The sequence below is a fragment of the Piliocolobus tephrosceles genome, chromosome 15, assembly GCF_002776525.5.
Source record: "Piliocolobus tephrosceles isolate RC106 chromosome 15, ASM277652v3, whole genome shotgun sequence".
Classification (NCBI taxonomy): Eukaryota; Metazoa; Chordata; class Mammalia; order Primates; family Cercopithecidae; genus Piliocolobus; species Piliocolobus tephrosceles.
Window position 1 is genome coordinate 48,870,314 of NC_045448.1, and position 19,537 is coordinate 48,889,850.

The 19,537-nt window shown below is 41.1% G+C and overlaps 1 protein-coding gene across 4 annotated transcripts in view; it reads left to right on the top strand.

The window, feature by feature from the left end:
- Positions 1 to 18,389, top strand: part of STON1 (stonin 1) — a 61,888-nt gene extending 43,499 nt beyond the window's left edge. For all 4 annotated transcript variants that reach the window (XM_023223820.3, XM_026456099.2, XM_023223817.2 and 1 more), the window contains exons 2-4: positions 127 to 2,103; positions 11,504 to 11,706; positions 15,120 to 18,389. In XM_023223820.3, the coding sequence (XP_023079588.1) occupies positions 174 to 2,103; positions 11,504 to 11,706; positions 15,120 to 15,194 (2,208 nt within the window). In that variant the 5' untranslated portion in view covers positions 127 to 173 and the 3' untranslated portion in view covers positions 15,195 to 18,389. The remainder of the gene's footprint in view (positions 1 to 126; positions 2,104 to 11,503; positions 11,707 to 15,119) is intronic.
- Positions 18,390 to 19,537: the final 1,148 nt, after the last annotated feature.

Sequence of the window (19,537 nt, forward strand, 5' to 3'; positions counted from 1 at the left end):
GTTAATCTGTAAATCTGGATGCTTTTACATCCAAATATTTATCAGAACTAAAGACCTGTAGTAATGATTCCCCCCTTCATTTTGTGTGCCTATTTTCTCTTTATTTGTTTATTTTTTTTTTAACAGAGACAACCTATTTGATTTCTTGACAAGACCACAATCTGATCCCAAAGATGTGCTCCACAAACCCAGGCAACTGGGTCACCTTTGATGATGATCCTGCTTTTCAGTCTTCTCAAAAGTCAAAGAATTTTCCTCTGGAGAATCAAGGTGTCTGTAGACCAAATGGACTGAAGCTGAACCTTCCTGGCCTCAAGGAATTTCCCAGTGGATCTTCTTCCACCAGCAGCACCCCTCTCTCCTCCCCCATTGTAGACTTTTATTTCAGTCCAGGACCTCCAAGTAACTCTCCTCTTTCTACACCTACCAAAGACTTCCCAGGTTTTCCTGGCATCCCCAAAGCAGGGACTCATGTGCTTTATCCTATTCCAGAATCATCTTCAGACAGCCCACTCACAATATCAGGAGGAGAATCTTCCTTACTGACTACCGGACCAACGTGTTCATCCCATGCCTTGTTGCCCAGTGACCACTCATGTACACATCCAGCTCCCAAAGTAGGTCTTCCAGATGAAGTTAACCCTCACCAGGCTGAAAGCCTAGGATTCCAAAGTGATGATCTCCCCCAGTTTCAGTATTTTCGAGAGGACTGTGCTTTTTCAAGTCCATTTTGGAAAGATGAAGGCAGTGATTCCCAGTTCACCCTTGACCCACCAGGAAGCAAAAAGATGTTCTCATCAAGAGACAAGGAGATGCCTAATGATCAAAAAAGCCTAAATAAGTGTTCACTCAACTATATCTGTGAGAAGCTCGAGCATCTCCAGTCAGCTGAGAACCAAGACTCACTTAGAAGTTTGTCTATGCACTGTCTATGTGCTGAAGAAAATGCCTCTTCCTTTGTCCCTCACGCACTCTTCAGGAGTCAGCCAAAAGCTGGATGGTCTTTCATGCTGAGAATTCCTGAGAAGAAGAATATGATGTCTTCCCGGCAATGGGGACCCATTTTTCTGAACGTTTTGCCTGGAGGAATTTTGCAGATGTATTATGAGCAGGGATTAGAAAAACCATTTAAAGAGATACAGCTTGATCCATATTGTAGGCTTTCTGAACCCAAGGTTGAGAACTTCAGTGTAGCAGGAAAAATCCATACTGTGAAGATTGAACATGTGTCTTATACAGAAAAAAGGAAATACCATTCTAAGACAGAAGTAGTTCATGAACCAGACATAGAGCAGATGCTAAAGCTGGGGTCCACATCGTACCATGACTTCCTTGACTTTCTGACCACTGTGGAGGAGGAGCTGATGAAGTTGCCAGCTGTTTCAAAACCAAAAAAGAACTATGAGGAGCAAGAAATTTCCTTGGAAATTGTGGACAACTTTTGGGGTAAAGTCACAAAAGAAGGAAAATTGGTTGAAAGTGCTGTGATAACTCAAATTTACTGTCTCTGCTTTGTGAATGGGAACCTGGAATGCTTTTTAACCTTGAATGACCTTGAGCTGCCGAAGCGAGATGAATCCTATTTTGAGAAGGACTCAGAAAAAAAAGGGATTAATATTCTTGACTACCATTTTCATAAGTGTGTGAAAGTACAAGAATTTGAGCAATCAAGAATCATTAAGTTTGTGCCTCTGGATGCCTGCCGGTGTGAGCTGATGCGTTTCAAGACTTTGTATAACGGGGATGATCTTCCGTTTTCCTTGAAGTCTGTAGTGGTTGTCCAGGGAGCATATGTGGAACTTCAGGCTTTTGTCAACATGGCCCCATTGGCACAGAGGTCATCCCATGCTGGTTCTTTAAGGTCCTGTGACAATATAATGATACACTTTCCTGTCCCATCGCAGTGGATCAAGGCCCTTTGGACCATGAACCTCCAGAGGCAGAAGTCTCTGAAAGCCAAAATGAACCGCCGGGCATGTCTGGGGAGTTTACATGAACTTGAATCTGAACCTGTCATTCAAGTCACTGTGGGGTCAGCAAAATATGAGAGTGCCTACCAGGCAGTGGTATGGAAGATAGATCGGCTTCCAGACAAAAATTCAAGTAACTATTCAATACCCCAAGTTTATTTTCATGGGAAATAGCTTAAATATTCTCACCTTCCTCTTTGGGTTGAAACCAGGTAGAGACAGATGGCAATTTGTCAGCTGAGGCCACGCTTTGGGGTGGGAGATGGAACATTTAGCTCAAGAGTTGGTTTATTTGTTTCCTTTTGCACCTATTTCTACCAGATAAGTTTAACTGTTTAACATTTTTTTAATGTCATATGAAATACCATGCTAGGCTAGGAATTTGTTGTGGATGGCAGCACTAAGAGAAAATTCATTGATATCCATGGTTGAGATTAACCCATCAACTTCAAATGTTAAAAATGTTTCTAATATAGCTGAGATTCCCTAATCTTTAAAGATCTGTCATCCATGAATATGCCTGAACTTTTTTGCATTCTCAGCCGATACCACTTCTTCCTTAGGTTTGCTCCCTGCTCTTTGAAATAAGACTGCTTTCCTTTTTACCCAAACTGATTTTTGTTGACTGAATTCACCCATTTGGCCATCTCAACTGGTATTGTTTTTGTTTTTGACATGGGATCTCACTCTGTTATCCAGGCTGGAGTGCAGTGGCATGATCATGGCTCACTGCAGCCTCCATTTCCCAGGCTCAAGTGATCTTCCTGCCTCAGCCTCCTCAGTACCTGGGATTACAGATGCATACCATCGTGCCTGGCTAATATTTTGTTTTTTAGTAGAGACAGGGTCTCCCAATGTTGCCCAGGCTGGTCTTGAATTCCTGGGCTCGAGGGATCCTCCCACGTTCGCCTCCCAAAATGCTAGGATTACAGGTGTGAGCCACCTCATCTGGCCTCAACTGATTGTTTTAAAAGAATGAGGTGGACATATTTGAGTGTTAAAAATTCAGTTAATTTTTAAAATTTTGTAAAGAAAAAATTATCTAGAAGTCAGAACTTGAAAAGACAGTTATAGTACCACATTTATTTCGGAGCAGTAAGTTAGTAGTGGGCATAATACAATAAAGTCAAAAACCAAATTTTAAAATTAGAGCTCTTCCCTATTTAGTTGAGATTTTTTTTTTTTTTCTTTTCCCCAGCAGAGCACTGGTCACTAGTCTCTAGAGTTAAACTGGGGGCAGAGTTGAGGGACCTGAGTTGATGCATTCATCCATCCATCCATTCATCCATCCATCCATCCATTGATCCAAATCATTTTTTCTTTTTCTTTTCTTTTTTTTTTTTTTGTTTTTTTTTGAGACGGTGTCTCACTTTCTCACCCAGGCGGAGTACAGTGGCACAATCTCGGCTCACTGTAACCTCCACCTCTTAGGTTCAAGCGATTCTCCTGCCTCAGCCTCCCGAGTAGCTGGGACTACAGGCAGCCACCACCATGCCTGGATAATTTTTGTATTTTAGTAGAGACAGGGTTTCACCATATTGGCCAGGGTCGTCTCAAACTCCTGACCTTGTGATCCTCCTGCCTCGACCCCCCAAAGTGCTGGGATTACAGGTGTGAGCCACTGCGCCTGGCCCATCCATCCAAAACTTTACTGAGCACTTACTGTGTACCAAGTGCCACATCAAGTGCTGGGGGTAAAGATAAATAAAAATCTGATCCCTGTTTCCAGATGGCTCACAGCTACTGTAGTTCTTCAGAGAAATTTAAGCTCATCTAGAACCCTCCAGGCTGTGGACTTCAGAGGAAGCGTTTTTCTTTAGGGTGGCCTTATGGCAGTGTTTCTCAAACCTGGCTATATTATTATTATTATTATTATTATTATTATTATTTTGAGATGGAGTCTTACTCTGTTGCCCAGGCTGGAGTGCAGCGTGATCTCAGCTCACTGCAACCTCTGCCTCCCAGGTTCAAGTGATTCTCTTGAATCCTGAGTAGCTGGGACAATAGGCATGAGCCACCACGCCTGGCTAATTTTTGTATTTTTAGTAGAGACGGGTTTTCCCATGTTGGCCAGACTGATCTTGAACTCCTGACCTCAAGTGATCCACCCACCTTGGCCTCCCAAAATGTTGAGATTACGGGTGTGAGCCACCATGCCTGGCCAAACCTGACTATATTAGAATAGCTTGAAAGCTTTTAAATAATCTCAATGTTCAGGCTTCACTGCATGCTAATTAAACCAGAATCTCTGGCAGGGGTTGGGGGAGGGAGCCAGGTACCAGATATTTGTTTGAAGATCTCTTCAGATATAAGGTGTAGCCAGAGGAAAGAACACTGCTCTCCAGGTGTTGTAAAGTTGTAGAACCAGAAGAGCAAGCCTCAGACTACAATTGACTTGAAGGGCAGCACTGCCCGCACCCTGGAGGCCATGGGACCTTGTCCATGACTCTCTGTTTGTTGGTTTAACATCTGTTGACTGATGAGAGCTTGAGCTATGGGCAGGATCCTTCAGGTGAGAGACACAGGCGCGGTGAGCTGAGGAGCTCCAGGACCCTGTGTGGAAGGGAAGTTCCTACGTTGTCTTTCTTCCTGACACCCCACACCCTTCTTCATTAATGCCAAATTTCACCCCACAGCGTTCTCAAGAATCACATTATGTTCAGTTCCCCCAGACTGGCAAGGATAGCTCAGCCTTAGGGCAGAGTGAGGTGGTGATGGTGGAACGTGGTCACAGTGAATGGCCTCATACAGCACATTCTGATCAACTCTGCTGTGATGGGAGGGAAGGTCGGTATCTTCCATGATACCATGATATAATCCACTGAGATAATGTTTCCTGCTTTCTGTTTTTTTTTTTTTTTTTGAGATGGAGTGTTGCTCTGTTGCCCAGGCTGGAGTGCAGTGGTGCTCACTGCAACCGCTGCCTCCTGGTTTCAAGCAATTCTAGTGGTTCAGTCTCCCAAGTAGCTAGGATTACAGGCCCACACCAGCACACCTGGCTAATTTCTTATATTTTTCGTAGAGATGGGGTTTCACCATGTTGGCCAGGCTGGTCTCGAACTCCCGACCTCAGGTGATCCACCCGCCTTGGCCTCTCAGAATGCTGGGATTACAAGTGTGAGCCACCGTGCCTGGCCCCTGCTTTCTTTTATAACTTAGCTAGAGAGGCAAATTGAACCATTTGCATCTTCATGCCAGAGAAACCAGTTTGGAGGTCTTCATACAAGGTTCCAAATGGTCTATTCTAAAAGTTATTTGTGCTAGTGTTAGGTTAGAGGGTTTAAACACAATCAGAGTATTAGCTTTTGTTTTGCTAAACAAAAAGGGAAAGAGAGGCAGGCAGAAAGTCAGGCAGGCTGGAATGCCTATTGGAACCTCCTGGATCTGCAGGTTTCCCCTGAAATCTGGGTGATAAACTAACTCCTGTTGTTTTCTGTTGATCCTAGAGGTGGTCACAGGGACTGGAACAAAAGGTCCAAAGCAGTTTTTGCATAGACGTGAAGTGGTAATTATGCTTTTGAGAGAGAAGCACAATAGGCTCAGGCTGTGGGCTTGTCCACACGGTGTCAGAGGGACAAGAGCACAGGCCCCCTTTGTAGTCCATTCCTATTGCTCTACTTAGAGCAGGTGCTCCGGGAGGCCCTGAAGGAACTAAGCATTTGGCTAAAGCCTGGCCAGGGTAACCACACACTTAGTTTTCAAACTGAGAAACCATACCAATCACCTTTTCTAACTTTGGGAGTGCAGACATGTATGAAGCTTTTTGTGAAAATGATCCTGTTTATAACACGGCATTTTTTTCATAGTTAATGTGGTAGTTAACTGATTCAATCAACAAGAATGTATTGAGAAGGAGGCTCACTCATTTATTCCACAAACATCTGCAAAGTTTCTTCTAGGCATAGGCTCTGTGCTGAGTGTTTAGGAGATACAGACACAGACATGATTCCTATTCTGTCAGAAGCTTAACAGTCTAGAAGGTAAGACAGACTCTGAAGCAGCCACCCAAATGCACTGTGGAAAAGTGCACAGCTCCAGGCTTAGACAAACATACGCACTTAGGGATCCCAGAGGAAAGGGTGATAAACTGCCTGGGGACTAGGGAGGGCTTCGCTTTAGAGCTGATGGCTGGGAGAGTCAATAGAGTTTCCATCAAAGAAAGAAACAGCAGAACCACAGGTGTGTAGGTGGGGGCTCTTACCTAAGTTTTGGGGCTGAGGGAGTGGTGAGTGAAGAGACCAGTGTATGAAGACCTTGTGGGCCATGCTGTGGGGTGTGAAGTTTATCTATCAACAGGGCCTCAGGGTTGTTTTCAGGCATGACTGCTACAGAATCAAATCTTGTTTCAGAAATGCCAGCAAGCAGTGCAGAGGGAAGATTTAGGAGTAGATTATAGACACAAGGAAGTTGGGAGGAGGTGAGGGATGCTGAGCAAAGGCAGTAGCAGTGAGAGAGGCAAGAGATGGGTGAGTGAATTCAGAGGAGATGCCCCTCAGTGATGACAGATTCTCTATGGGCATGAGGGAAAGTGAGGGGATGGGACAAGGTCAGGGGCTCTGGCTTTGGTGGATAGGTGGGCAATGGTGCCATTAGCTGAGATAACCTGGGATCTTCTCATCACCTATCCTTTTACAATCTGTTTCCCAGCCCTGGCCACATGTTAGCATCATTAAAGCTTCAAACACATACCCATATTTGGGCCCTATCCCCTACTAATCAGGTTCTGTGAAGATGAGGCCCAGGTATTGATATTTCTAAAGGCTCATGCAGCCAGGGTTGAGAACTACTGACCTGATCCCCTCGGCAGGGATCATTCCTCCCTGCTCTGCATATGTCTGTGTCTTCTGGAGCTCTATTATTGCTCTCCCATGAGTATTTATTTATTTATTTATTTATAAGACGGAGTCTCGCTCTGCCACCCAGCCTGGAGTGCAGTGGCATGATCTTGGCTCACTGCAGCCTCCATCTCCTGGGTTCGAGAGATTCTTCTGCCTCAGCCTCCCGAGTAGCTGGGACTACAGGTGTGCACCACCACGCCTGGCTAATTTTTATATTTTTAGTAGAGACGGGGTTTCATCATATTGGCCAGGCTGGTCTCAAACTCTTGATCTCGTGACTTGCCCGGTTTGGCCTCCCAAAGTGCTGGGATTATAGACATGAGCCACTGCGCCCGGTCTCCCATGAGTATTTATTAGCAGTGGAGCTCACCAAGAACAATGTACAAGAATGGACATTTCCAGGGAAACTGGCTGGACCTGATCTTGGCCTTCAGGAATTCTTTTGTAAAACTGTCATATCACCAGGCCCACACAGGACAACATTTTACAGGCATTTCAGTCAATTACACAGTGGTAATTCACTGAACAAAGCCTTTGGGATCACAGCTGCTTTATTGAGGTCAGGTCTGTGCACAAAGAGGAGGCCCAGGGAAAATACAGTGGAGCTGTGTCAGGTGGCGTCCAGAGGGCATGGTGCAGCTGTAGGCCTGGCTTGAGGCAGGGCATATCTGGGATTACAGGGCCCTGCACCAAGCTTCTCCATTGAGGGGGTGGGGAGGGCAATGCAGAGAGTGAGAGGGTGCCAGGACAGGCTATAACCTAATTTGCCTCTTGAGAAGTATGGTAATAATAAGATTGGAGCAGAAAGGAAATCTTTGTCCTAAGACAGTTCTTCTCAAACTTGTGTGTGCCGAGGCATCACCTTGTTAAAATGTGGATTCTGACTGAGCAGGTGGGATCTGGAATACTGTGTTTCTAACAAGTGCTGATGTGATGTCGATGCATCTGGCCCAAGAAACACACTTAGAACAGCAGGATCCCAGAATGCATCTCTATTTTTCTATATGACTTTTAGATCAGTTGTGTATTTAGAGAACAAAAAGTTTTTAAAAAGCTCTTTAAAATTTTATCCTTTTCAAGATAGTTTCTGAAAAACATGCATTATTTGAAAAGATACTTTGAAAATGGAAACAAAATGAATAGCACTGGAGTGCGGTGGGGAGATCTCAGCTCACTGCAACCTCTACCTCCCAGGCTCAAGCCATCCTCCTACCTCAGCCTCCCAAGTAGCTGGGATCACAGCATGTGCCACCATGCCTGGCTAATTTTTTGTACTTTTTGCAGAGATGGGGTTTTGCCATGTTGCTCAGACTGGTCTCGAGCTCCTCAGCTCAGGCAATCCACCCACCTTGGCCTTCCAAGTGCTGGGATTACAGGTGTAAACTACTGCACCTGGCAAGAACATATAAACTAGTCTACTATGCTCTAATTATAACTTTTTTTTTTTTTTTTTTGCCTTCCTGGGAATTTGAGGGATCAGGATTGACATTTTTTATTGGGGAAATCACCTGTGATTTCTGGAAAAGTGGGAAGGGGTACTGGTCCCTTAATGTCCCTTCTAACCAGCTTGTCAATGTTTAGTATTCCTTCAACAGTGGGCAGGTCTTTCATTTTACAACAAAGGTTTGCCTGAGGCACTAGCTCACAGACTTCATTCATACTAAGGTGTGAATGACAGCAGAGGAGCTTAGGCTTTGTTGGGGTGGTAGAGAGAGAGAGAGAAAGAGAAAGGAAGAAAAAGAAATACAGCTGAAGACAAATGAGGATGCTGGTTAGCCAGAGGAGGTGTATATGGTGGCACAGAATTATTAAGAGGAATGAGAGTGGTGGAGGATCAATTAAATATATCTACCTCTAATTTCCAAATTTTTCTACTTTTCTCTTTTTCTCTCTGCCCTGTCATCAGCATATTGGTTGCTCTCTCCTCCTCCACTTCTGTTATCCTCTTGCTATTCATTCCTTCCGGCCCTCTAACAGTTCAGTTTCAGATGTAAAATATTTTGGTTCAAGAGGGACTGGATATCAACTAGACCTAAGATTTTGTGATTTACTGATTCTCCGTCCTAAGAAAAGGAATGAGGTTGAGAGAACAATGACCAAAGCTGGACAGTTCCCCCTGGTGGTTAGCACTGAGACAACATGATTTTCCTTTATCTTTTATCCATTAACTGGTGAATTTGACAAATAATCCGTGAAGCTCCAAACATGACAGACATTGTGCTAAGGACAGACATGACATCTGTCCCTATGGAGCACAAAGTCTGAAGAGGGAGTGTGTTACTAAACATTGTAGAGCATTTAGCATTTTCAAAAGCTATAAAAAATAAGCCAGAAAATTTGAAAGGAAAAAGGTTTTCTTTTACCATTTTTAAAGAAAAGCAGGTAGAAAGGTTTTGTTTCTGACACTTGTAGCACTGAGTCTTCAACTTGGGTTTAGTTCTTTTCTTCAATTTTCATCGTAAAATTTCCCCAAATAAGTTTTTCTTATAAAGTGTGAGTATCAAATCAGATCATGTCTAGTATAATTTTTGACTCTGAATGTGTAGCATTCACAGTCTCCTTATTAGCAAAATTATAGTAATTAAATAATGCTGGCTTTATAATTGAATAGCACTTCACAAAATAATATGTCTAGCTCATCTATATTGCTATAGAATACTACAGTCCCAGTGCTGTATGTGCATGAACTGGTTAATCCTCACAACAGCCCTTATAAGATTCAGGTTATCCTCATTATCCACATTTTCAGACGGAGAAACTGAGGCTCAGAGAGATAAGCAATTTGTAACCCTAGCCTTAATCACTTTGCCGTAACGAGACTGAGGAGTGTCTACAGTAAGTGTAAACGAACTTACTGTATCCTCACTGCAGGCAGAGGACTAGAAAGAGTAATGGAGTGGAATCTCTCTGGGTGTGTGTGTATGAGAATGAAGTTATCACTTGCCTGCAGTGATCCCGGTTGTTAAGAGCACCTCAGAGGCCACGGTTGTCCTACCCTTTCTGTAAGTGGTAGAGATGGCTAATGAGCATCTGTTGGTTAATTGATTGATGACTTCTCAAGGCTTTTTACAGCCTGAGAATTCTATTAGTCAGGCTACAAGAAACAGGTTGTATGGAAGGAAAGGTAATTTATCTTTTAAGAATTAAGTGAAATCCTTTAAACTCTTGTTTTTGTGCCTAAAGCTATATTCTGATGGGAATGCTGTTTCTCCAGCTATGTCAGTGGTACAGTAATTTAATTTGGTTCTTGAAATTACTCTTATGTCATACATTTATTTAAGTAAAGATAGCCACATTGGATATGGAGATGCCATGAACAATGCAACAGGATCACAGAATGTTTGTAAAGCTGCTACAGTGATTACAATGAAAATATTTTTCATTTCCTTATAACACACACATACACACACATATTCTATGACCCCCATCTAAAATCTTTGAATATATCCAATATCTCTGGGTCTGGCACTGAACCTGGCCTGGCATAGCATAGATGCTCAATAAGTGACAAATTGAGTGAAAACCAATATTAGATTAAAATATTCCAGGCCAATATGCCCATTTCCACTCTCTATAGCTGTTCCAGTCAAAGTATTTTGGAAAGATGAGTGAGAATTACAGTAGGGAAAAATAATTTGTTCCACTGAAAAAAGAATTCTTGGCCTGGAACATTTTCTGAAAAGTTAAGTTTAGCTTTTAAAAATCAGAATTTAAAAATATGACTTAGGCCGGGCGCGGTGGCTCAAGCCTGTAATCCCAGCACTTTGGGAGGCCGAGACGGGCGGATCACGAGGTCAGGAGATCAAGACCATCCTGGCTAACACGGTGAAACCCCGTCTCTACTAAAAAATACAAAAAACTAGCCGGGCGAGGTGACAGGTGCCTGTAGTCCCAGCTACTCGGGAGGCTGAGGCAGGAGAATGGTGTAAACCCAGGAGGTGGAGCTTGCAGTGAGCTGAGATCTGGCCACTGCACTCCAGCCTGGGCGACAGAGTGGACTCCATGTCAAAAAAAAAAAAAATATGACTTAATTTGGGCTGAAGTTTATTTTTGAGTTATCTATAAATAGATTGTAATAAAATGAATAAATTAATAATTATAAGATGTTAGTCTAAGAGAAAGAGGCTTGTACAGGTCTTGAGCACATTGTGGCCAAATGATTATGTTTAATATAAATATTACTCATATCTTTAAGGAAAACAAGTTTAGCAATATTACTATATTATTTAATATAAATTAAACATTAATATTAAACAATATTGCTATATATTAGTATATAATATACAATATAATCATATTATTACCATATTATAATATTAATATAATCTGCTAAATATAGGAATATTTCTAATTAATATTAGTAATATTTCTAATTGAAAATGTTTTTAGGAGTCCATCTGTGCCTGCGTGTAGTAATATATTTTTTATTTTTTCTATTTTTAAATTTTTACCACTCTTATTCAAAATAGTAATAAAGTCATACTTGTTTTAAAGCTAGCACTTAAACATCGCGGACAGCTTTCCCCTAGTTAGTGCAAAATTGTAGATTTTCATGGTATGTTGTTTAAATGGAATTTGCACTGCTGCAGTGCTAATGAAATTCTTTAGTAAGAGAGATGAGTGCCTTTTATGTTCAAGAGAAATGTTCAATGGCCATTAAAATACTTTGACTATTTGATTTTTTCTTTCCTCAAGGTCTTGATCATCCTCATTGTCTGTCATACAAATTAGAGCTTGGATCAGACCAAGAAATTCCCTCTGATTGGTATCCATTTGCTACTGTTGAGTTTTCCGTGCCTGACACCTGTGCCTCAAAGACAGAGGTCAGGTCTCTGGGGGTGGAGAGTGATGTCCAGCCACAGAAACATGTTCAGCAGCGAGCTTGCTACAACATCCAGGTACATCCCACAGCTTCCAGAACTGTGACCTGATTTGGCTTTAAATATTTGTTTTGCTGTCTTTTGTGATCGTGTATGTGTTGTGTGTGTATATGTGTGGTGGGATTTACCCTAGAGAGGATCTCAGCTTTGGAAACTTGATGGCCACCATTGAGCTTAGCACTTCCTCTCCATTCTGGAGAATGTTGGGAACACTTAATAATTTAGCTCTCAATGAAAAACAGTATATTAAAAAATGAATCTACATTTTAGAAGTATATTTATAAGAAAAATTATGATGTTAGAGCACCATTTCTCAAAATATGTGCTGCAGAACACGTGTCCCAAATAATTATCCAAGAAAAAAATAAGTTAGGGAATGCCATATACTAAATTAATGTTAAATAAAGGCCCCCAAGAAGTCCTGCAATAAGGAAACTTGTTAAACTTAGTTAACCCAATTTTTCCCAATTCATTGGCTATTGCGTCTTGTCTGTGTGGGTGTGTGTATATAAAACACTTATCCCTATCTTGTGGAATACTATTCTGTGGAGCATGCTTTAGGAAATGCCGAGTTTCTCTATTATGGTAGTTTTCTGTTTTTTTTTTTTTTTTTTTTTTTTTAAGATGGCATCTCACTGTGTCACCCAGGCTGGAGTGCAGTGGCATGATCTTGGCTCACTGCAACTTCCGCCTCCTGGGTCCAAGCGATTCTCCTGCCTCAACCTTTCAAGTAACTGGGATTACAGGCACCCACCACCATGCCCAGCTATTATTATTATTTATTATTATTATTATTATTATTGTATTTTTAGTAGAGATGGGGTTTCGCCGTGTTGGCCAGGCTGGTCTCAAACTCCCGACCTTAGGTGATCTGACCATCTCGGCCTCCCCAAGTACTGGGATTACAGGCGTGAGCGACCATGCCTAGCCTATTGGTAGCTTAAAGTTTTATGTAAAATTTTTAAATAGAGATGGGATCTCACTCTGTTGGTCAGGCTGGTCTCAAATTCCTGGTCTCAAGTGATCCTCCTGCCTCAGCCTCCCAAAGTGCTGGGATTAAAAGTGTGAGCCACCATATCCAGCCTGGTACTATGGTGGTTTTAAATGTTTGCCATCAGTTCTTCTGCATTCTTAGGCAGATGAACTAAAGGAGGACATACACTTACATCTGTTTCTAAACTTGTTTTCCCTCCTTATCCTCAAGTTTAGTACATATATGCATGTCCTCTGCCACATATTTCCCACAGTATCTTGAAATAGTGATGTATCTTGCTGGTCTTGTTTAGAAGTTTTTTTTTGTTTGTTTGTTTTTGTTTTTTTTTTTTTTTGAGACAGAGTTTTGCTCTGTTGCCCAGGTTGGAGTGCAGTGGCACGGTCTTGGCTCACTGCAACCTCTGCCTCCTGGGTTCAAACAATTCTCCCACCTCAGCTTCCCGAGTGGCTAGGATTACAGGCTCCTGCCACCACGCCTGGCTAATTTTTTGTATTTTTAGTAGAGATGGGGTTTCACCATGTTGGCCAGGCTGGTCTCAAACTCCTGACCTCATGATCTGCCTGCCTCGGCCTCCCAAAGTGCTGGGATTATAGGTGTGAGCCACCACACCTGGCCTAAACGTATTTTTTAACTAGAAAACATTTCAAAAGTCACAAAAATTAAACATTTCATTACAGACAGGTGGTTCAGTTTAGAATTTATGTTTCCCTTCTGACTTTCACATGAGCAACATTTTATAATTTCTAGTATCATTTATTTTATTTTTAAAAATTTAAATTTTGCCTGTGACACAGCTCTCAGGAGGTCCTGAGAACATGTGCCCCTCGAATAGCATTTTAAAATCTATGTGTTGCTTGGCTTGCAGCAATGATTAATGCCATTCTGATTTCCTACTCATTTATTTCTATTAAAAATAGTGATATTATAGATGACATCATTAATATCAACTGGGTTTCCTATACTATAGTAATGTGAGTCAGGATTTTTCTTTATTTTTGGACTATCTGTTTAGAAATCTATGTTTGGGTCCAGTTACCTTTTTCTGCTGATAAAAGTAGTGATAGGTAGTGCTGTGACCTGAAGGATATATTTCCCCAGCAGGTGGGAATTGCCTCCGCTGAAGATAGCTGCCTTCCCCGAGGTCATGCCTCCTCCCTGGAATCTAGGCAGGGGTGTGCAGACCCCTTTGCATCAACTTGGGCTAACTCTGTAGGTCAGCCCAGCTTCAGCTCTCCAGGGCATGGGCAGAAGCCCTCATTCTGACTACATGGCAGCCCAGCTTCTCTCTCTGCCCATTTAGCTTCATTTCCTGCAACGTTTCCATGAATGTTGAACTCAACAGCACTCTCCAGTAAACCTTCTGCATACGGATCTCCATCTCAGAGTCTATTTCTTGGGGAACCTGACCTGTAACACTAGGTATATAAGTATTATGTGTGACTGAAACGTGGGTTAAGTTCGCATGGAGACTACGTTTATATTTATTTTCCTATTCACAAAACGTGCCAGCTTCACGCAGTTTTGGTGGACAATTAAAAATTACTTTACAAAGTATCTCTAGCTTTAATGGCATTTACTAGTTGATCTGCACCTGGTGGCAGTTTCAAAATATTTTCTTCCATTCAGTAATTCTCTGTTACAGTTTCAAAGTGCCAGATACCGCTCCACGTGCAGGGACACAGTGGTGTGAACAGAGAGACAAAGTCCCTGTCCTCATGGAGCATAGTTTCTAGTGGGGGTAAATGAAAAACAGTTAGTAAATAAATAAATAATATGACTTCAACTAATGACAAATTCTAAGAAGATAATAAAATAGGGTAACAGGATAGAGAACGACTGGAGGGCTTTATCTGGGGTAGTCCTGGAGGACCTCCAGGAGGATGTGACATTTGAGCTGAGACAAAAATGATGAAGAGCAGATGGTTTGGCCCAGCTGGTTTACTATTAGTTTGCTGCAAAAGTAATCACGGTTTTTGCCATTAGTTTTGCACCAACCTAATAGTTTGTAAGCTGGTTTGTTTCAGTTAGATAATTTTGGGTGCATTATAAATCTCAAGGGGGCCAATGGCTAGATATACGATACAGCCATGTATTCAGGGGGAGGGATCATTGATCATATGTCTAGTCAGATCTGTAAATGTTTTTCTCAACATATGTATTCTGTACACATTTTATAAAAACTACGTTTGACTTAGAAGACAGTTTTGGTGCTCTTGAAGATTTGACCCTGGCGGGGAGGATTTGTGGGGGGCTCTGTTGTTCGAAAGAAGAGCAGAGTGCCTCACTTGGAAGCTGCTGTAGGAGGGTAGAGGGCTGTGTCTGTGTCCAAAGGGTGAGGTTTGTGCAGTCTGTGCCGCATGTATAAAATAAGACTGAAGAGGTGTGAGTGCTGCGTTGCATTTGTTAATGCTGCCTGTGTTTTGCTTTTGCATAACAGGTTGAAATAGAAAAGAAGTGGATTAAAATCGATGGAGAAGACCCAGATAAAATTGGTGACTGCATAACTCAGTAGGAGTAGTGAGAGTTTATGATGACAGCCCACTTGTCAAATATGTAATTCACCGAAACACACCAAGTCCTGCTACTGTAGAGTGGAAATGACTTCTGAACAGTGGTTTTAAGACAGGTCTGATGGCTGTGTTTACAGAAGTTTAGACCTAAAACTGAACAATCTGTATTTTATGCTTTTCATATGTTTTTGTCCTAGGGGTTCGATCTAAAATGTTTCTATAATTTGTGTGATGTTTTGCTTCCTATTGAAACTCAAAGGCACTGTTACTCGTTGTGTGACCCTGCAGCCAGTTTGAGTTTTGATTACTCAGTGGCTGATTGTTTTGCTCCCTGGATTACTGAGGTGCCATCTTTATTTTTTCCCATCTCTTCTTGCTGGTTAGTGCCTGTATTAGAGGGTAACGGAATCAAAGGAGACATACACCAAAATACTTAATTTTCCCTCTTGCTTGCCTCTGAAATGTGGCTAGGTGTAGAATGATGTTGAAACCACAGGCTAAAATGTAGATTTGGAAGTATCTGTGCTTTTGAATTACTTATTTTCCTGTCCTCTTACCACATTGGTGAGTAATAATTGGCTATATTTGGTACCTGTCTCTCTCCTACTGTATTGTCATTTTCAAAATGTGTTTGTATTCTGGTGTGTGCTGCAAAGAAGCTATTTCTGTTGTCCTACATAGTTTAGTATAAATCACTAAGACGTATTTCCTTTCACTTGGCAGGATTCCTTTCAAAATGGAATCCGAGTATTAGACACTAGTTAAAATATTTATATATATTAAAGATGAATTTTTAAAATTTATAAATACTATTTTCCAAAAGTACAGACTCTAAGGATATATTTTGATAAAGTATTATTTGTAATGAACAGAAGCCTCTCTTGAGTAGAAGTCTAAATCACATGATGATTATTTTATACTAGTTCTGCTATCATGCTATTTTATGCTAATTCTGCTTATTTTAGAGTATTTTTCATTAAGGTGAGCAAAGTGAAAGATACTTGGTATTTTACCCAGATTTCTAAGAGGCAACATTTTTATTCTTCAGAGTCAGGTAAATGATTATAATGGTTTGGTTTCTAATGAACAGTCAATAGCATTAGCAGCTATAATTCCATTTATAATTTCCTTTTAGCATTTACAGTGAAAAGTGAGAATTTTAAAATGTATGGAATCTATTTTCCAGATATATTTTTAGTCTGAAAAACAGACTCCCCCATGTGGTATTAATATACCTTCAATTTATGTTGAAGCTTAAACATAATTAGGAGATATTTTTTTCTATTTGCTAGATTTGTTTTGAGTCAAAACTGATTTAATGTTTTTCCAAACAACATTTATGTGTTGGCCTACAGAGTTTATTTCATGTGTTTTATTTAATATTATATTACATTCATTGCAATCTGTTCAAAAACAGATTAAGACAAACATTTATGATGGTCTGTATCAATCAGCAGATTTTATTGCTTTTCATTATTTTACTGTAAAGGCAAAGGATGCAAAAGGTGATGGTTGGTTGAAAGGAATTGCTATTACTGTTTTTATTTTTTACTTTTTTTGAAACAGAGTCTCATTCTGTTGCCCAGGCTGGAGTGCAGTGGCATGATCTTGGCTCACTGCAACCTCCGTCTCCTGGGTTCAAGCGATTCTCCTGCCTCAGCCTCCCAAGTAGCTGGGATTACAGGTGCAAGCCACCAAGCCCGGCTAAAATTCTTTTGTATTTTTAGTAGAGATGGAGTTTCCTCATGTTGGCCAGGCTGGTCTCGATCTCCTGACCTCAGGTAATCCACCAGCCTCGACCTCCCAAAGTTCTGGGATTACATGCATGAGCCACCATGCCCGGCTGCTATTTCTCTTTTTAACTACATTTGATGCCTTGCTTATAATATCATATGCTTGAGGCTCACTGTTGATGTAGAGTAGGGCAAATCTGTGTATGTCATTTAAAAAAATTCCACCATCTTTTCTTATCATCTGGTGTGGGCGCACTCTAGAGTGACTTCAGTCTGCTCAGAACAAATATGAAGGCAGGCCAAAACTGATGCTACCTATGGTCCCAGTGAAGTTAGCTGGGTTAACTACTGCCATTCCTTTCTGAGTGTGTTTTATGGCATCCTGTGACAAAGAACTCACAGTCTAATTAGGATGAACTTAATGACTATTTACACCTCAAAATATATTCACCAGAGGGTTCACTTAATTGCCCCCCATGCTTCACAGGTCGACTAGTATCCCTCCCTGCCAGGGTTATTCACTCATAAGCCACCGGGCCTTCAGGACATCTCGAGATTCAGTGTTGACAATATAATAGCAAAAGCTGGACTAACGCCCAAATGGAGTGTCTGTGGCAATGCAGAGGCTGATAGCATTAACAGCGTAACAGCGGGGTGTTACGGCATAATTGTTAATTTGCACATCTATTAGGATCCTTAAATATTCATCACTTAGTGTTAAATTAACATTCTGTGTAGAGAGGGGAGGCTTATTCAATTCTTCTGACCTCAGAACTGGCAAGAGGTCAGATGTGACTACAGAACTCTAGGTGAAAAATCAGGTAGGATTCAAATTAAGTAGAACTGCCCTTTCCGGAACAGTGATCTTCAAAAAACCCTTGCTTTTAAGGGAGGGAAGCGGGGAAGGAAAGGAATGAGGGAGGAAAGATTCCTTTCTAGCATTTATTTTGCTTTAGATCACTCCATTGTGAGTTTGACCATTTGGAGTCAAATGAGCAGACTTCCAACGAGCTGACCAGTTTGTGACTAGTCTGCTCACTTTTCCAGTTACAGGATCACATTAACAGTGTAAACATGGGTAGATCATTTGTGCAGATCTAAATTTAAGGACATTTCCTTTTTCTGTGGGAATCACAAGAGTTCATCCATTAAAAAAAGATATGTAAGAAAGATACTTTCCAGCACATAAAGGCTGGAATTTTACAACCTGATGTATATATTAGACAGTTCTAGGATGTTAGTTCCCTTCATTCCAGAGCTATGCTTGTGATACAGCCCCTTTTCTTATAAATTCAGTTAGAAGGCCTTTCTTAACAATGACTATTATAATGTTTTACTTAAAGTATGGTTTTATATTCTGTCAATGCAAATACAAAACAGGTTGAGCCTTAATAATCATGTAACAAAATATTTTGTAGATTAAATATTGATTTTTCAAAAATTAAAAATGTATTTCAAATGATTCTTACTGTGCTGTGAATGTATATCTTCTTTTGCAAGACCTGGGGCTCTTTGTTTTTCTTAAGGTTTGAAATCAATTTCAATAACCTTAAACAATTGACTCTCTGTCAGGCATATGTCAGACTCCAATCTTACGGAGTCAGTGACCATGACCTCTTGGCATATCCTGGAAAAATGACATCATCAAAGTATAGTTGATAATGTTATAAAAGATGATTTTAAAAATAGGGTATAATCATGACTCATAAAGATATGAGGCTGGGCGCAGTGGCTCACGCCTGTAATCCCAGCACTTTGGGAGGCTGAGGTGGGCGAATCACGAGGTCAGGAGATCGAGACCATCCTGGCTAACATGGTGAAACCCTGTCTCTACTAAAAATACAAACAAACAAAAAAATTAGCCAGGCATGGTGGCGGGCGCCTGTGGTCCCAGCTACTCAGGAGGCTGAGGCAGGAGAACAGTGTGAACCCGGGAGGCGGAGCTTGTAGTGAGCTGAGATTGCGACACTGCACTCCAACCTGGGCGACAGAGTGAGACTCTGTCTTAAAAATAAAATAAAATTTAAAAAAAGAAATGAATATGTGCATAAGATTACTACTACTCAAAGCCTTTCACAAATTTTCCTTGAAAATAGGAAAAATTTTGTCCACAGTATTCCATGGAATTTTCAAACTTTGGCAACTTGTAGAGTACGCCTGTAGAATTAATGTGCACCTAAAAGCCATGTTTTTAAAGTTTAGAAAACCAGTTTTACATAATTGTACAGAATATATTTCAGGTAAGGTATACGTGTGGGTGGTGGGGAGTTGCGGGGGTGGAGGGAAGTTGTGGTGGAGTGGAGGGAGGCCATAGGAGATATGAAGGTAAATCAGTGCTTATAAAGGACCGACCTAACAACCTCTCCACCCTCCTTTTTACAAGAAATCTGCCTTGTGTTGAAATTAAATTTTTATTTAGCTACTAAAGTTAATATTTCAAAATGGCATCAGTACTTCATAGAAGACAGAAATGAAGCACCATTTTAACCACTGCTAGGACTCACAAGGCTTGGCCCTAGTTCTTCAGGAACGACAAAAGGATTGAGTGGCAAAAACTGACCGTATTTGTAACAACAGTCCTCAAAATCCCATCAATCAATTCTTCCCTGTTT